General features: G+C 29.6%; 1 protein-coding gene and 1 pseudogene across 1 annotated transcript; both read right to left on the bottom strand.

Moving 5' to 3' along the window:
• Window positions 1–8,373: 8,373 nt before the first annotated feature.
• On the bottom strand, window positions 8,374–11,525 carry LOC105797589 (uncharacterized; annotated as a pseudogene).
• A 413-nt stretch (window positions 11,526–11,938) lies between these two features.
• On the bottom strand, window positions 11,939–18,400 carry LOC105798777 (protein OBERON 2). Its single transcript, XM_052621359.1, has 5 exons — window positions 18,187–18,400; window positions 17,067–17,481; window positions 13,629–14,185; window positions 13,445–13,511; window positions 11,939–12,888 (listed from the first exon to the last, which is right to left on the bottom strand). The coding sequence occupies exons 2-5, from the start codon at window positions 17,440–17,442 to the stop codon at window positions 12,446–12,448; spliced, it is 1,443 nt and encodes a 480-aa protein (XP_052477319.1). The 5' UTR covers window positions 17,443–17,481; window positions 18,187–18,400; the 3' UTR covers window positions 11,939–12,445.
• Window positions 18,401–19,991: the final 1,591 nt, after the last annotated feature.

Genomic DNA, 19,991 nt, shown 5'->3' with positions numbered 1-19,991 from the left:
AATCCTGATAAATACATTTAATGAAATTCAACGATCATGGGTGTCAAAGGTTGCATTAGTTCAACTTTGTCCCATTTGGGGTTAATCTTATCTTAATAAAGGCATTGAAAACCTTTACTCTCATTTCTCTCGCACACCTAAAACCTTACTCTCATTATTGTTGAGTTCCCAAGCCTAAAACCTCCCTAAATTCTCATATGATATCTTAAATTTGGATATTTAAACCCTATTGTGGCTCTATAAAGGGAAGATAATCATATTACAGTAAATTTTTTAATTCATTATTAAAGTTAGTACTTATTAGTTGTTAAAATTAAATTTTAGCAATAATTTTTTAACATTGTTCAACATAAATTATTGATCTTTTTTTTTCATTTTATTTACTAGCATGAATAGGGATGACAATTCGAATTGCGGATTTAATCCGAATCTACTGGTTAGAACAAGGTTGAATCCAAGGCCTCTTACATATAAAGTTATGTTTTAACCATCATTTGTCTTCAACATAGATTATAAATTAAATTAATAAATAACATAGAAAGCATAATAAAATTATTTTTTAAAATTAAATATAATAATTTTTAGCAGAAAATTATTTCTTCTTTTAACATCTTACTCTCTTAAATCTCATGTAACTTCTTTTAACATTATACTATAATATGTATATAGGTCTCTTAAACAGTGAGATAGGATCATCGAAATCTTTAAATTTGTATTTATCCCATTTATTATTTGATCAACTTAATTAATTAAATTACTTAAAACCAATAAATTAATTAATATTTTTAAATTAAAATAATATTATAATACGCCTAATTATATTGAGTACATATTATATTATAAAAAGTAGTATATACATACATGTTTAACTACTTACAACTATGATATCATAATGTGAATTATTTTATTAATGATATGGAACCTAAACCTTAAACATGTAATTAATTTTATAATAGATTATAATATATATACAATTATCATTATATAATTAAGGTAGATTATTAATGATATGTAACCCTATATACAATTATGATTATGATGTATATTTTATATTAATTATACGTTACCTTAAACCCTAAACCTATAACTAATTTTATGGTAGATTATAATATATACAATTAGAATTATATAATTAAGGTAGATTATTAATGATATGTAACCCTATATACAATTATGATTATGATGTATATTTTTATATTAATTATACATAACCTTAAACCCTAAAACTATAACTAATTTTATGGTAGATTATAATATATACAATTAGAATTATATAATTAAGGTAGATTATTAATGATATGTAACCCTATATACAATTATGATTATGATGTATATTTTATATTAATTATACATAACCTTAAACCCTAAAACTATAACTAATTTTATGGTAGATTATAATATGTACAATTAGAATTATATAATTAAGGTAGATTATTAATAATATGTAACCCTATATACAATTATGATTTTATAATCTAGAGTTTTATATTAATTATACTTAACCTTAAACCCTAAATAATATATACAATTAGCAACATATAATTAGGGATAAGTAATTAATTATTATATGATATTGTTATGGAACTTTTAATTTGTTTGAAATTATTGTGTTTAAGTTATTAGGTATATTTAAATTATTGTGAATTGTTAAATTTAATATATTTGGATTGTTATTTAACTACTTTTTTAATTTCCATTTATTTATTGTTATGAATAAATTTTATTTAAAATTAACTTTTTTCCTTTGATTTTATGTTATCTCGCTGAATTCAACTTCAGATTTTCACGAATTCGGATACCGACCTATGATTGAAAATGTTAGATTCAAATTTTTGTAGATTGTTGTGGAACTTTTAATTTGTTTGGAATTATTTTACTTAAGTTGTTAGGAATATTTAAATTATTTTAAATTTTTATGTTTAATTTGTTTGGATTGTTAATTATCTACTTTTGTTAGTTTACATTTATTAATTTTAATTATAAATAAATTGTATTTAAAATTAAATTATTGCTTGATTTTATATTATTTTGTTGATTTGAATTTGTGAGGACTGAGGTATCGACATATGATTAAAAATATTAATTTAAGATTTTTTTTTGTAGATATGGATATTCGACGAATAATAATATTTAATTCAGATCTGAATTTAGATAGTGATACTAGGAAAATTTGCATATTTAGATTTTTAGGTTGATTTGTGAACTTGGATGTAGGTAATTCAAAAAACGAAGATATCCGACTTGCTACCATTTCTAAGCATGAGGAACAAACTATTTGAATTCCATGAAATGGTGAATTTTCAATATGGAATGAGAATCAACATGAACTAAAAGTGTAGCTGCTAGTAGTTGCCTTTTTAAGGTAGCTAAAAAAACCTCACTTTCCCATGCAGCTATCGTTCCTTGAAGATACGGTGGAAATGTGGAGATCAAAGACCTTTAACTTCCACTTTCACTGCAGTGAAGCCACACGTTGAAAGACATAGCCCTAATCATGGCCTCCCAATTGAATGGGTTGTTTTAATCGATCAGTCTTAAATTGATCTAGAAAAGGTAATGTCGATTTTCATCAAGAATTATCCATACCTAGCTGCAAACATTGATCGAAGAGTCGCTAACAAATGATGTGACAGATGAAGAGTTCAAGTAGTATGTTAGAGAGCACATACTGTAGGTCATTAGGGAAACGTTGTGTAACACCTCAAACCCGGTCTAAACGTTATGACCGAATCTGGCGATGTTACATTGTAACAACCTTTACCCGTATTCGACGCCGGAATAGGGTACGGGGCATTACTAGAAGACATACATTTGCATACGAATTAAAATTTTTAAATTATTAACGTGCTTTTATAATTCTTTACAATATATCCTCGAAATATTATGTTCATAACAAATAGGGCCTACGAGACCCGATATTTACTCATGTAATTCAAAGCTTCATTTCCATTTCATTCAATTTACAATTTCTCATGTTCACAATTCAAATCAATTTCTCAATCCAATATATATATTTCAATCATCTATGAACATAATTCAAGTTACACGAACTTACCAAGCTAAATTGCAGAAATACCAAAATTCAGGGACATTTTGGTAATTTTCTATTTTCCTCGAATTTCCACCCAATCTTGATATAAATTAATATTTCATTCAATTTATTAATTTAAATAATAAAACAATTCATTTCATGCAATTTGGTCACTTTTTGACATTTTTACCAATTTACCCTTAAAATATTACTTTTATTCAATTTAGTCCTTGACCCTAAAACATGCAAATTGGTCATTTTAATGAGAACTCATGCTAGTTGAATAATCATTTATTTTCATCCTCCTCTCCATTCCACATCCTTAATGTATAATATGCTTATATGTAACATTATCTATAATTCCACCATTTATTTATATATTAATTCAAAGTTGTCCACTTGAGTTATAGTCACTAAATTATTTATATCTTGAGATACGGAACTCCAAATTAAGATCCGCTAAATTCATATGAAACTAGACTCACATATATTCTTACCATAAGATTTTCAGAATTTTGGTTTAGCCAATAAGTACAGTTTATTCTTTAAATTTTCCCTATTTCACTGTTTGACAGTTTTGACCCATTTTCACTAAAATTAATTATCTCATTGTAAAAATTCAGATGATATTTCCGTTTGTTTCCTTTGAAAATATACTCAATAAGGATTCTAAGCATATAAATTATAACTCATAATTATTTTTATTCAATTTTTATGATTTTCCAAAGTCAGAACAGGGGAACCCGAATTCATTCTGACCTTGTCTCACAAAATTTATTATATCTCATGATTTAAAATTTCATTACTTACACGTTTCTTCTATAAGAAACTAGACTTAATAAGCTTTAATTCCATATTTTTTCATTCTCTAATTAAATTTCCACAATTTATGGTGATTTTTCAAAGTTAACCTACTGCTGCTGTCCAAAACTGTTTTAGTGCAAGATGTTGATTACTAAGTTTATAACTCCCTAATTCCCTTTCTCTATAATATCTCCCATCATTTTCACTTATTTCCTTTACTAATATATCAAGAATATAAGAATTTATTTAAGAAAATCTACTATAACATCATTTCCATGCTTTTTCAACAATAACAAACTTAAAAATATATTGAAATCTTGATGTTCTTACTTTGTGCTATTGATTTCAATCTTTAACTTGATTTTCTCTCTCCTCCAGCTTCTATTTCTTGAATCTAACTTGACATTCTAGCTCCCCATTGTCTCCTTATTATTTTTCTCTTTTGGAAGCTATGAAAATTCTTTTGATTTCTAGGTGAAAATTGTAAAGAAAGCAAAACTTTCTTTCTTCTCTTCTATTCTAACGTTGGTTGCATGAAAAGATGATAATTTTTTTATATTAATCATTTAATAATAAAATAATACTAAAATCTTAATAAAATATTAATTAAATAATATTTATCTAATTAATTAATTAAAAATATCACAAACATCACCATTACCTTCTAGAATTCTCTCTCTCTATTTGACCATTTTGCCCTTTATAATCTTTTGAAATTCCATCCTTGAGTCATCACTTAATTTGGTCCTAATTCACATTTTCAATTTGGTCCTAATTCATTCATTTTCTTTAGTTTCCAGATTATTCCACCCTTAAAATATTTATACTATTGGTCCTTCAATTTTTCCGTATTTACACTTTAACCCCTCAAAATTTGAGTATTTACTCTTGGGCAACAAAACTTTTCTCACTTTTACAATTTAATCCTTTCTTGAATTAATATGTCATAATATACTTCCCAATGTTGACATAACTCAATATTACTCTTTCTATCACTTTATTTCCTTATTTTACTATATCAAGGATATTATCTTACTTTTTTACTATAGTAATTTTCGGGGTATTACATGTTGATGTCAGATAAATTTGACAGTGATTTGTGCCCAAAGTATAATTAATTTTGTCATGGTCTACTTGTAATTTTCGACTACTTCAAGTATTCATGATATATTGCAAGGCACTTCTTGGGGAGTCTTGGTGTTTGTGTTGTGTTCATTTCTTTTAGTTAGATTACACTCTCTAAGCAATTATAAATTCAAGAACAACGAAGAAGATCAATTAGTTAGAAACTCGAAGACATCATACTTTAGTTTGGGTTGATTAGAAAGTTTGGGCACCTTCTTAGAGCCCTTTTGTGATTTAGACTTTTTCTTAAATTTTGCTGAACATGTACTTATTTGATCGGATTTATTTTTTTAGATATAACAACTAAATTCCGCTTTAGAATTTTTTTTTAAAAATTTCACTATTCCAACTCTAGCAACTTTTCTAAATGATTTTCCAAGAAGTAACATTCAAGCCAAGATTGTCTAATAGTATGAACTGATTTTCCTTTTTGTGTACTGATTAAATCGATGGAAAATGACATTCTAAATCTTATGAATGTTGAATATGTATATAATTGTTTATTATATATTTATTTTCAAAGTTATGGTTCTTAAAATTAAAATGGTTATAATTAGTTTATTTTTATATGTAATTAGATAGTCATTTTATGTAATTTTTTTTATTTTATTTAAAAAATCTTGTGAGCAGGAAATAGAGTAAAACTCTTGTAACGAAAATTAAAATGGAGACTCCAGACCATAGACAATACAAATCAGGTAAATTTTTTGGATGAACCTTTTTGTTTCGGTGGAGTAGTTTGGAATTTTGTTTGATGCAAAACTTCAAATATTTCGTGAGACCGAAGTGCTGTATGAATGGTCAAAATTTTCATAATGCAAAACTTCATACTGAAATGCTAAATCAAGATTTTAAGAATTAGATATTGATTGACTGAAGCGGGAATGATTCTACGTTTCATTTTCATATAGATTATTAGTGTTTTATTTTGAATTTAAACCTAAGAATTCATATGGATTATTATTGTTTTTATTTTGAATTTAAACTTGATGAAATCATAAGTTAGGGTATTCAAAATTGATTTTAAGTTTTGAGAATTCCATGAGATCCACAAAACAATGAAAATTGAAAGAGTTTGTGTGAATTCATGATGATATGGTCTATATCTAAAAAGTTAGCCATGCATATATGATATGAAAATGCCCTTGGTTACATATGTTCATTTACTTAAATTAATAAATAATTTAACAAGCTGTCACATGTCCCATTTCATTGGCTCCAATTCAAAGTTAAGTACTACAAAATAATTAAATACTAAATTGATCATAAAAGTTAATGTTATGTACTAACAATATTAGTTCTGTCGATTAAGTCTTAATTCAATTAGTATGAGTATTGTTGTCAATACAAGAAGATATGGGTTTGAGTGCGCTAAAGCACATTATCCTCCTATTTATTGGTTAAGGAGAGGCTATAGGTAATTTTAAGTATTATGTCAAAAAGAACAGATATGATCAAATTATTAAAAAAACACAATATATTAACCCTTTTAAATAAACTAGCTTGGCATTATAAAGGTCATTTTAAAAAGAAAAAAAAATTGGCCTTGTCTAAATTTATCCACTTTGACTTGAGCTCGAAAACTTATTATGATCAAATTAAACTCAAATTCAATTTAACTCAACTTTACCATAAACAATCAAAAACTTGAACCCAAGCCGACTTAAAGATAATATAACCTAAACTTGAAACTACTCAAATTTGAGATAACTCAAGCTCAAAATTATTTAAAACAATAACAAACTTAAAATCCAAATAAATCAAACCCAAAATAATCCAAACTTACAATAAAACCTAAAATTAACGAAACACAATTAACACAAACTTGGAACTAACCTAAAAATCAACCGGATTTATATTGAACCAGCAAAAAATAACTGGATCCTTCTGATTGACAAATTTATAAAATTATTTTTAAATAAAAAGAATATCTAGTTAATTTGAAGTTCCAATCCCATCCCAACTTTCTACTTTAGATATTAAACCTTTCAATGAATACCAATCTTAACCTAATTAGTTAAGGAAATAATTTGAAAAAAAAAAACTCATAATTGATTTGGAATTCAAATTCCAAAATCACTGTAGAAATAATTCTTTTTCGATTAAATACCTAACCTTTTACAATGATCATATAAAAACCTAGCACGTTTGGTTCGCTGTATTGGATTAGAGGTGTATTGGATTAGAGGTGTAATGGAATAGAGGTGTAATAGCAAATCAACTGTTTGGTTGAATGTAATGGAATAGAGGCGTAATAGTAATCTTGTGTTTGGTTGAATGGAATAGAGGTGTAATAGCATAATGGAAAAAACTAAAATAACTAGAATACCCTTAGCATAAATTTGTTTTGGTAAATGATTATTGTTATTGTTATTTAAATTTTAATAATATTATTATTATCAATAATAAATAATTTAATCATATTTAAACATAATTATTATTAAATATATTTTAATTAAAATATATAATTTAATAAAATTCTTAATAATCAATATTCTTATATGAATTTACTCAAATCATAATATATGATACTATAAAATATAAATTAACATAATTATTATTAAATATATTATAATTAAAATATATAATTTAATAAAATTCTTAATAATTAATATTCTTATATGAATTTACTCAAATCATAATATATGATACTATAAAAGATAATTTGAAATAATTAATATTAAATATATTTTAATTAAAATATATGATTTAATAAAATTTAAAATAATTATAACTAATAAATTATCTTATATGAATTTGTATAATTTAAAATAATTATTATTACATATAATTTAATAATAATATATAATTTCATAAAATTCTTGATAATAAATTTTCTTATATGAATTTATACAATTTAAAATAATTAATATTAAATATAATTTAATAATCATATATAATTTCATAAAATTCTTAATAATAAAATGTTCTTATATGAATTTACTAAAATCAAAATATAACTTGAGAATTATATTCTGCATAAACACTCAATCCGAGTTCCAAACATACGTGCCAAGGAAGACGATTATTAAACATGTCATTGTATTATTTTGGCTTGTTTCATGTTTAAGTTGATAAGAGAATTCTTGGACCGCCAAGATTTACATAAATTAAGTAAAATTTAGTTTCAACTGTATCGGTTCAAATTAGATCAATTGATTCACAAATAAGTGTAAATCAGTTGAACCAAGAAAAAAATTAATTGAACTTGTGATTAAAGATGGACGAACTCATTGAACCGAAAATTGATGGTTTGATCAGTTTGACCGTCAATTTAATTCTAGAGAAGCAGAATAAGAATGGAGTAATAAAGTTGTAGTCATATAAGTTTCTACTGTAGTTGTAGCCACCATTTTTAAACCTAGATGACAACTTGACGAAGCCAAAGGGAAACTTAATCTCGACATACAATAGAGGCAAAAAGCGAAATGCTACTATACATTTCAACCAGCTAAAAGCTCACTGATGAATCACTGGTGGGAAGAAACAACAAAGCAGAAACATAAATACAAAGGCTGATAGTTTGGACAAAGTAATAAGCTACAGGCTAAATCATTTGCCAGTCCATGCTTTGCTGGCTTTTAAGTTTAAAACAGATGGCATATAGCTGACAATTTTCATTGAGGAAAACAAGTAGTCTGTTCTACCCAAAATATCTCAAGAGTTTTAAACAAAAGGAAGTTAGTTAGATGTAAACACGCCTTTTCTGAAACCTACAAATGTCAATGGCTAGTTCATAATTACAAGCAGATCATCCTCCTCGTATATGGGCACCTAGTTCACCAAACTGATCATCAGCTTCCACAGTATCCTCAGACAGGCGAACTGCATCCAGCTTCTGTTTCAGGATTTCTATAGCATTAAGAACCAACTGAGAAGCTTTGATCGCACCAGTGGATTCAACTGTAAAGATGAAACTGTCTTCTTTGGCATATATCTCCACAAGACCTGGCTTGCCCATAGCTTCAGCTTTCTTTAGCACCTCATCGTCATAGGTATACGCCTCTGGATCAACCACCACAACCTGTTTTCAAGATAAAAATAGAATTCATAGTTAGCAGCGCCAACAGCAGCAGCAGTGAAATAGCATAACCTCCAATTTTTGGCTCACAATATAGGGACTGAAACAATGCACTCAACATACATGAAACATATGATGCTCAAGCAAGTCAGAACAGCTATCTACACAAAATATGAGGCAAAAAAAAAACAGCACTAATCAAACGAACTAATTCCGAAATGCTCCAACACTCACTGCAATAATAGTCAGTAACAACATTACGGTATCATTGGAGACTTCCTATAGAAACAAGGTTTTCAACACAGTAATGGCAGCAGTAGCAAGCAGACCCCATTTAAATGAAAGCAGAAAGAAATGTAGTTTGACACCTCGTATCTTTAGCTTTGAGATAAGCACAGGGTGGTATTAACAGCCCTAATACAAGGAGAAACACTCCAATCCAGAAACCTAAACTGAAGCTCAAGTTCCATCAATATCCTCATGATTCACAAAAGTAAAAGGCACATAAGAGGAACTTTTGTAAGAAACATATAAAGACAAAATGCTACTAAAACACATCCACATTTTAAGCTCAAGCAAACTAGAAACTCTAAAAGGAAAGACCTTGATGACGTGCAAAGCAATTCAATCCTCCTATTGGACAGACCATAGATGTAATTAATCAAAACCAGCAATTGCTTTAACAATCCAGAAGCTCTAGTGATAGCCAACACAACCCAAAGCTTAATCCCAAACAATTTCTTTGTTAGAATAGATGTAATGATGTAGAAAGTAAAGGCATAGCATACCTGTTGGGTATTTGGGTCAATGTCAAAGAATAAGATCATTGCTCTGCATTTTATGAAGTATTGATTAGACTTGGCAATTAATTATAACGGCACAGACCTTATAGAACTCGAGAAGATTGTGAAACTTGTAAACCTCGTTAACAGCCTGGATTTGCTTAGTTATCTGCAAGTTAATTGCAACAAAGTAAATGCCATTTATTTGGAAATAAAAGAACAGTGGAATATAGAGGGAAAAGAAAAAGAACTGCAAGATGAGCATCCCGATTTGTTCTACATAAGATAGCCATCCTACTGAGAGCAGATACGACTTAAATACTTAATTGTCAGGAAATGAGAATAGAACAAATACCCGACCAGTATGACAAACCAGTGCAAAATAAACATTATTTAGAAGTTTTTAAAATATAAACATCATTCAAATATGGGCATGAACTATGAAGTATGACTCTCCAAATATATACAAGTGTCGAATGCCATTTAACTATCCAAAGTATGACTAGATATTGGAAAAGGTTCAACTATCCAAAGGAATTACAATCATGTCAAATACTATGATATAGACAACCACTCAATACAATTTTTAAAATCAAAAACTGCATTAACATACGAGAATCAAAATCAGATAGAACACGAAATAGAACTCAAATCTCATTGACCAAAACAACAAACAAACGGGTATATTTTAGTTTATGCAAAGTCAATCATCACTTATTCACTAATATCATTACAAAAGAATAAAATTACAATGCTTTTCACCCAGCTATCCGAAAGAAACCAATGTTTACCTCAGACATGTGAAGCATGGCCATTACCACCCAATTCCACAACAGCCGACTTCTCTTTCACCAAATCATCTTCTTCTTTAATCCCACTGTCGAGATCATCATCGGAATCCAAAGTGAAATTCCCACCCATTACTATCCATTAGCTGTATTTCAGCCCCTAATGGCTTATACCGCAAACCATCCCCTGAAGCACCAACAACAACACCGTTTCTTTTGCCAATAAGCGATAACATCCCAACAACCAGAACCACAAGCAAAGCAAGATGGCAATTGAATTGCAATGTGGCAATAGACCTTGCTCTATGATAATCAGGGTGACTTCTGCATTTAATAGTATAATTCCCTCTACTTTTTTCATGTAAGCTACATCCATGAACCATCAAATTAGTGTAAAATGAAAATCCCATTTGCACAAACCATGTTCCGTGTAAAATCAACCCAATACCTCGTACCGATTTCGAGTAAATGGACCTGTTAGATCTCAATTCTAACATTGTTGAAACCACACAAATTGCTATGGGAACACATAAAAGATCAAAATATCTATTCTCAATCCCACTTGTATCCTTTCTTTGCAAGTAATACAACAAAAATTCTTCAACAAAAGCTAAAAGCAGAACTAATTCAAGAACAGGATCAGGCCAAAAGTATGAACCTTTCTTATTATTTAAAAGACCCAAAGCAGAGTAAAGCAAGAAGAGTAGAGCAAGTGAGAGCACTTGTAACTGGAGCACCGTCCCCACCCGATCTTTTGAACTGAAAGCATCAAAGATTGAAACCACAGAATTCAAGAAAATCGAAAGGGAAAAGATTGATACATAGATGAAAGATGGTGAAGAAGAAAAAGGGTTCTCTTTAGTTTTAGAAATAGAGGCAGATTTTATCTGGGTTGAAAGTGAAGAAGAAAATGGAGTTGGATTCGGGTTGAGGCAGAGGGTAAAATCGGTGTTTTTCATCAATTAGAAAAGTAACGTATTACACGCGTATTAGCAATACATTGAACCAAACGATGGAATAAAGAAGAATTAGTAGGGCCCACCGATTAGGGTGTATGGCACTAATATTTATAAAAGTATTTATTGTTTAAATGAAAGGTAAACTTTTCAAAATAATTAAATAAGGTAAAACATTTTCAAAAATGCTCAAATAATTTTTTTTTTAAAATATTGTATATTCAGTTTTAAATTATGCTTTTATTACTTTATTCTCTTTTCAAACAATATTGAATTCAATTTTATATTTTATTCTAAACAAATTAACGTTCACTTAATTTTTACTACAACTTATATTAAAGCACGTGTAAAGCTCTTATTTGAAGACTTTTGAAAAGGTTAATTTGAAAAATTGGACAAAGTTGGATACTACTTTCAGCATTTAACCTTCATTTTCCGATGAAATAAAAAGATAAATTAGTATGAAAAGGAATTACATTCTATTAGAGTACAATGGCAGACGACTTGCTCCCAATTAACATGATTTTTCCATAGCTTCTTTTCACAAAATCCGGGCTATTAAATCATACCACAATCTCTGACTGCGGAAACAGCACAAACCCGAGCCGACGAACCAAGTGATACCAACTTCCTTTCTACTAACGGTTGAGTATCGTAATGAATTTTCCCTATCTAAATTCCTTTAGCAAGCTATGAAATATAGTACACATGGAGAAAAATGACAACACTATCAACAATGTAGTATCTGACTTGTATAATACAATGTTCCCTTTTTAGCAGCCTTCATACGTCTTCCCTAGACAACTCTGACGTCTTTGGGTGCACCGTGACCTTTTTTACATTATGCAAGTTCACGGCCACGGATGTAATGCAATCAGTTCAAAGGATCGGTTACCATCAAAATTCAGAGGAATTAACCCATTGTAATGGAGACGGCTTTAGTCCTCGATTTCCAAACCAAAATATTCCTTCAGGACACCTTTAGGAGTTCTTCCGAATCCATTGGCCACTTCTTCCATTTCTTTCAGTCTCATAACTTCGTATTTTATCTGATTGACTCTGTTCAAGACAGCATTCAACGATGCATCTGCTTCATTTCCAGGTGATTGATCTGGTAGTTCAGATCTCTCCTTCTCCAGTTGCTGATAAAGATGGCGAAGGTAAACCTTCTGAGAACAAAGCTGTTCTTCTGCAATTTTGTATTCTGACTCCTGTGCCTTTCTCAGAGACTGAAGAACTTGATCAATCTCGCATTCAATTTTCAAGTATTCACTGCGATAATCAGAAGATACTGATAAAACCGCCTCCAAACATGATTTATCATCTACCAAGTCCTGATGATTTGTTGGTCCAAGCTCTCCATTTCCATTATGGAAGATATCTGCACATAAACCAAAATGATATTTTATATCCAAGTTTTAAGTTGATGTATGAGCTGACTGTACCCAAGAGAGAATTTACGCATGGAACTATAGATTGATATTAAGGAAATACTAATAAACAGTCAAACGCCTTATATGCAGAATACAAGTCATCTTTCGTTTTAGACCTGGGAACAAACAAAGAAATGTTTGCACTAACATCAGTATAAGATATGCCACTCCTAATTGTGTAAGACACTCATATTCGACATTTGCACCTCAACCCAAGTAACATAGATATAACCATTTGGGTCTGCTAGGGTGATTTTCTAGAAAACACCACTTTGCGAGTGATATGCACTAACATCTAACTGGTTGAAAAGAAGAATAAATAATAAAACAAACTGCCCATCTAATAGAGAAAATAAGGGACGTTATTTCTTAAGCTCCTCAAAATCCAAAACCACAACAAATATTTTGATGCAAATTAATATAACGAAGTGTTTCATGCATTTCTAGCTAATATAGTTGTGACTTTATTCATTTTCATATGCATAAGATTTGTGGTTAAGTTACCTGTTGACATAACGGTATCAGTTTCTTTCACTTTCCAGATATCTTCAAGAGATGTCCCACATTTAAGCTGATGTAAATACCAAAAGCACTTACTAGCATTTTTAAGAAACCTCAAAAAGAAGAAAGGCAACTTTTTGAAAAAAGCAAGAAATCTGTTAAGTTCTATAGCTAGCTTTGGCCTTACCTCTTTGATAGCTGACTCAATACGGTTCAGTAAGCCCTTTGCATTGCTCTTCTGCGAACCACGTAAAATGCAGACAGCAATGTTCAGAATCTTCTCAATCTCATCACGGGAATCTATGGATTCACAGGTTTTTAAAAGTGTTGTCACATGTGGAACCAGAAATGTTTTTGTATCACAACGTCGGCAATAGTACTCAGCATCCAACCCAATGCTACCTCCAACTGTCCCAGCCATGTAAGATCGAAGAGCACAGTTTAGATGGGCAACATGCCCACATATATACCCATTCACCATTGCTTCACATTTGATATAACTGTAACCTCCATGTTTCAAGTCTATAGTCTTGCTACACAAAATACAGCAACAATCACGGCAGAAACGAGGTTCATTGCAGCAAAGATCACAAGGCAAGGGAACCAAAGAAGGGCATTCTGCTTCAGCAAATAAACTGTTGCACTTTTTGTTTCCAGCCTTGCATGCCAAACCATCAGACTGGGGGTCAGACACCAAAACTTCAGCTCTCTCATCAGGAGGGGCAGCAAAGAAAGCCCGTGCAACTGCATTATTCATAAACAAGAAAAATGTTTGTTGGAGAAGGGAAAAGTAGTTCATGGTTAAAACTAGACATCTTGAATAACTATATAACATTTCAGGACAAATTAAATATTGTCTCAAGAAGGGCCTCACAGTAAGGATGCAGTCTTTCAATAATACGAAGAGAAAATACTATGACTTTTTCTAGGCAGGGTGAATGGAGAAACGGAAAGCTAGTAGATAGGAGAAAAGTGAAAAAAGGGGAAAAAAAATCTCTCCATTGATATGCTTGGTAGAAAAGGTGGACAACGTGAGAGAAAGCTTCTTTCCATTATTACTTGGTAGTGTGAAAAAGTGAAATGAAAGAAAATAAAAAGTACTATTATTTTATCACTCTAACCTTTGTAAGTTAACAGAAAAATGCAAAATCTAAAACTAACAGTGTCTTAAATTTAATATTTGACTCAGACATCCCTACTTTTCTCTCCTCTTTCCTATCTTTTCAATTCAAAATGATTTGTTTTGCGAATAAGAGTGCAAATGATCAACTTTCCTACTTTCTTTCATCCCTCTTTTCTCTCCTACAAAGCACTAATGAAAAATAATTTTCTTTCAAACCTATAAGCTGTGTTCATCCAAGTTGATTCGCTCTGGGTGGCTTGGGTGCACTTTTGTGTTATGAAAGGTAATAGTGCAAGACATGTACCTATTTTGCAGAAGTTTAATCGAGCTGGAAGAAATTATTGGAACTCTTCAATTCATTCTGACCAGGAAGAGCAAAAAGTTCAGACAATGTCTGGGAATCAGTACAAGGCTGTGTATGTATGAGAGGAAATAGGACAAAAAAGAGAAAGCAAATAGGTAGAGGCTAGCCTAAACAATTCACACACCTAAACAGGCCTTAATCTCCTGGGTAGCTTTGTTAGAAGGCTGCCTACAAAATTTAGACTAAGGGGGGACACTTGGGATCAGTGATTTGCCTTCTCTGCAACAACCAGAGAAGACCTGTGACCATCTTTTGACATGATTGTGTTCTAAGTTGTTGGAGAAAGTATTGCGAGAATGTGGTATATACAGAGCTGCTGCAGGCTGGCAAGAGGCATTGCACTTGGCACAGAAAAGGAAAAGCTCTCATTTCTGTTATTTTATGTTTAGCATGGAACGCTTACATCTATCACCAAAGGAAAGGAACAATAGAACTAATGGAGGAATTCTTTCTGTTATTCCAGCCACAATAAGATTTAGATGGTACGATTTAAGGAATTTAGCAGGGAACACTGTTAATAGGGAGTTAAGTTGTGCTTGGGGTCTATGCGATACTATGCATGCATAGCATCTAAACTGTTTTTTTGTTTTGCGGTTCAGTTTGAACTGTAGAAGCTTATCTACTTATTTTGGATGGTAAAAAAAATAAACAAAGAAAATAATTTTCCTTTCACTTTTCCACTCACCCCTTCCATCTCCCTAATACACTACCCAGCAATGCCTATGAAAATGAATTAAAAAAATAAGACCATATCTATGAATACCATGAAAGACACTTCATAAGATTGTATTAACTCTCAATGAGTGCACTAAAGAATATGATTGTCATAAAGAGCAGTGTGATTCCAATATTAAGCAGTAAGCTGCTAATGGTTAAAAGGAATTACTTCATTATCTATGGCTAAGCTCTAGGATGCAAAGAATGCATCTAGAATGCAGGCAAGACACTAACAGGATACTTAATTTAAAAATGACTAGCACATCAATTCTTTTGTTGGTCAGATGGGATATTGTCTTCATTAATTAAACTCAAATAAACTATACAAGCTGCCTACATAGAGTCAACATCATTTGAAGAATGGCTTTTAATTCCATAAAACAATATTAGTAGAAATTAATAGCTTTATATTCATTTTATCCTGCATAAAACTTTTCATCCATCGAAGGATGAAAAACATGTCAAGTGACTAGAAAACCCAACCTACTCAACAATTTGGAGCATTTCATGGTTAAGGATCTAAGAAATCCAAAAATGTATAATATTTTAATAATATAAACTATAAAATATAGATTAAATTAAATAAAATAATGTTTTGAAGTTTAGTTTTTATTTCATAGTGGGAACATATGTGTTAAATGAAATAAGATTATAAGAAACTTTAAAAACCACCTTTTAGGCAGAATTTCGATAGACTGAAATTCCTTTCAAATTTTTAAATTTTTTAAAATTTTCCATTATTTATTTTACCTAAACAAGTAAATTCATTTTGGAATAAACTATAAGTATAATTTAAAAATATATATTTTGAAGTTTACGTTTTTCATTTATACTGGGACCATATGCGTTACATGAAATAAGATTATCAGAAACATTACAAAAAGCACCTTTTAGGTAGAATTTCGATAAACTCGAATCCCCTTTTGAAATTACTTAAAATTTTCCATTATGTACTTTGGCCTAAATAAGTAAAATCATTTTTCAAATTTTAAAACCTTTAATAGAAATGCAATTCTTTCTCTAAATCCTTCATTCAAACACACTCTAAGTGTAACAAAGAGTTAATTTGGCAACAAGTCAAACCTGTCCTTCAACCAAAAGTATCGGATAATCATCGATGTCACCCAAATTGGCTAACAGCATCTTGACACTCAAGTCTAAGTTGATCTCAGAGAATCATATTGTCAGGAATAGGATTTAATAAATATAGGAGAGAACTATTGATCCAACCAAAGAGGCTAAATAGCTGAAAGACTGAATCAGATATTATATATTGACAACAGAGGGTTATGACGTTTCACAAATTAAAAGAATGCAGAAGTTAATGCAATGAACCATATAAATAATTACAAAAACTAAAACGAGAACATGAAGACTGTAGAATAGAATGAGGAAAATGAACACAGTTAGTTGGGGCTGACCGTTTGTCAAAGAATGTTTCATTGCAGGGATTTTCCAGCTGAATGAAGCAAAAAAAGCATTAATATCTGCATCAGGGAACGCCAATTTGACATACCGCTCAACTGAAAGCTTGCTAGCAAGACCACGTTTCCTGCCTGAGTCCACAAGCTTTTGGAGGCGCTTTGGAGGATACAAATACCTATCTAAGAAATGGCCAGTAATGGCTACTCTCCTTCCCACTTTCCAAGCCCATATGTCACCCTTCTTAGGCCAATCCACTGGAGCATACGGCAAGCCAAACCCAGATGCCTCTGGCAAAACAGGACTGAGATGAAGACTATTTTCTCTTCGTCTAGGCGTACTTCCATTATTTTCCTTAGTATCATCAATCTCCATAAGATTCAAGTTTAGCAGAAGTAGCCAAGAACCAGCACACTGCATTAAATGCAATTCAAAATTTTTTACATGTTCAGCCAATAAAAGATTACAAAACAGTTCTCAGTAATTGCAACATAAATTTCATCCTATGACATCCTGCTTAGCCATATTTACAGTCTTCCATAGCAAAGAAGAATCTACCCCTGAAATTGCGTACTGAGAACTACTCAAACTGTTTCCAGTATTCAGATCAGTACCCCCAAAAGAAGATACTCAGACATATATAGACAGGTCTAAAACTAATTTTAACTTAATATATGATTGCAATTTGAACATACTACTAATTGGATTTAGCAATATAACTACATTGATGGTGCATGTTAAATTTCGATTCGATCAGATATTTTTATTATTGTAATCAAGAATATTTTTTTATACATATCTAGCAATTAAAATCTTTTCATAAAAAAATAGTTATACATTTTTAATTTACTGGAGTAAAAATCAAATAAATATTACGAAAAGCATTTAAATATAGATTAATGATTCAAAATTTAATGGCATGGCATCATAATAACAATAATAAAAAACAATGCAGGTTCCTTTAGCATCCAATAAAAAACTCAAGAATCTCTTCAAGAAATCCAAGTTTCTTGAACGTAAAATTTAAGTTATTAGCGTCTATTAATTTAGAAAACTTCACCTGTTCACTTAATAATTGAAGGAAGAAAACGCCAGAAAAAAAGAACTAAAAAAAATCACCTGAACTGTTTAACAATTTCACGGGAGCAAGACTGACGATCTCTGCACCTGCTAAAACTGAAATAAATCTGTTTCCGGTTTTCTAAAATGGAAATCAAATAATTTTGAGATAACAAAATTTAAAAAGAAATTAGCAGAGAGAAGACTAACTTTAGGGTTAGGATTAAAGGGAAGAAAATGTAAAAATTGAGAAACGATCTATTGTAGATTGAAGAATTGATGAAACCCTAATTAAAAAAAAAACTACTCATTATGGGCCGGGCTTGGACAAAGATTTTATCAATTTCGACCTGAATAAATTTAAAATATTATTTATTCATTATGAGTATAAAATTAATATGATTTTACAAGTAACTTTTCTACAATTCATATTTCAACAATCCAATATTGAATTAATTAGTATAATTGTATTTGTTATACATGTAATTTTTAAATCGATTTGATATCGTTATCATATCGATCTAAACTTAAAAATTTTAATTGTTTAATATATATTATTATAGATAAAATTTTAAATTGATATGTGATAGAGTTATCGAATCAATTAAAAATTATATGCATAAAAATATAAATATATCAATAAATTTAATAATTATTAATTATATAAAAATTACAAAGTAATGTAAAATTACTTATTATACTATTTTTTATTCAATCTAAAATTTGAAGATAACTAGAACTTTGTTTCAATAAAAGTTTTTTTTTTTACATTATATCAAGAGCTCGATGAATAGAATATATAAATATTAATTAAATTATGGTGAGATCAAGATATAGTTAAAAGTAATTATGTAATATTTTATTAAAATTGATATAAAATTAAAAATAATTTTAGTTAAAATGATAAAAGTTAAAAGGTCTGAATGTTATTAGGTTTTAAGTTCAAATTTTATGATAAGCATATAATTTTAGATTTCATATAAAATTGTAATGAGACAAAATATCTCAAAAATATGTATTACTTTGTTAAAATAATAAACTTTTGATAATTTAACAATTAATGGGCGACAGCCACAGACAAATCAATTCGTCTTCTAAATTTAATATAAATAAATATAATTTTTATATATTTTAAATAGTAAACCAAATTTATGTGCTTACTCAAGCTAAAAATAACTAAATAATAAATAATTCAAATTGAAACCCAATTATTCAACTCATGTATAAGTTTAACTTAACAATCTTTTTGTAAAGAGATTATATTCTTTAAAATTTATGTAGCTTTAATTAATAATTAAAAGATAAATGATAAAGATTGTATTGTTTTTAATAAAATTAAATTAGCTAAATGACAAAAAGAAATGATTTTTCCTAGTTAATTTAAATGAATTGTTAAATAATTAATTAATACGGGAGATTAATCTTTATAAAATTCACATTTGAAAAATTATATTTGGAAAAACTTTTATTGGCAAGTTTAGAAGTTAAAAAGATTAAAAAGGTTTTAAAAGTCTCTAAAGGAATAGAATAACTTGAATTTTTTTTTTTTGAAGAACTATAAGCTAATTCTCAAGCATTCTAAAAAAAAATGCTTTGCTTTCTTAGTTTGCCAATGAGATGAGACCAAATCTCGATGTTCCTTAAAATAGAGTCAACCACTCAAGATCAAATCTCGTGAACTCTTGAAGCATACTCAATCATCTAAAACCAATACTCAAAGACTCTTGCTTGGACTAAACTCTCTTCGATCTTATTGCATCAACGCAAAAAAGATCATCTTTAGTTTCAAGATTAAATATGACAATCTAGTTTCAATATCAAATTTTGACGATACTTAAAGAAGACTCGTTGATCCAAGATTAAAT

This window comes from Gossypium raimondii, chromosome 9 (genome assembly GCF_025698545.1).
Source record: "Gossypium raimondii isolate GPD5lz chromosome 9, ASM2569854v1, whole genome shotgun sequence".
In the NCBI taxonomy this organism is placed as follows: domain Eukaryota; kingdom Viridiplantae; phylum Streptophyta; class Magnoliopsida; order Malvales; family Malvaceae; genus Gossypium; species Gossypium raimondii.
The sequence above is the reverse complement of the archived record's forward strand: the minus strand, read 5'-3'. Positions and strand labels throughout refer to the sequence as shown.

What these genes read in the sequence shown, in the direction of transcription:
- LOC105798777 (XM_052621359.1), bottom strand. Translation starts at nt 17,442, where the DNA reads ATGGAGATTGATGATACTAAGGAAAATAATGGAAGTACGCCTAGACGA. An exon ending in GAAACATTCTTTGACAAACG is followed by an intron (nt 14,186 to 17,066) that starts GTCAGCCCCAAC and finishes TGAATAATGCAG; the next exon opens with TTGCACGGGCTTTCTTTGCT. An exon ending in TTGAGTCAGCTATCAAAGAG is followed by an intron (nt 13,512 to 13,628) that starts GTAAGGCCAAAG and finishes TATTTACATCAG; the next exon opens with CTTAAATGTGGGACATCTCT.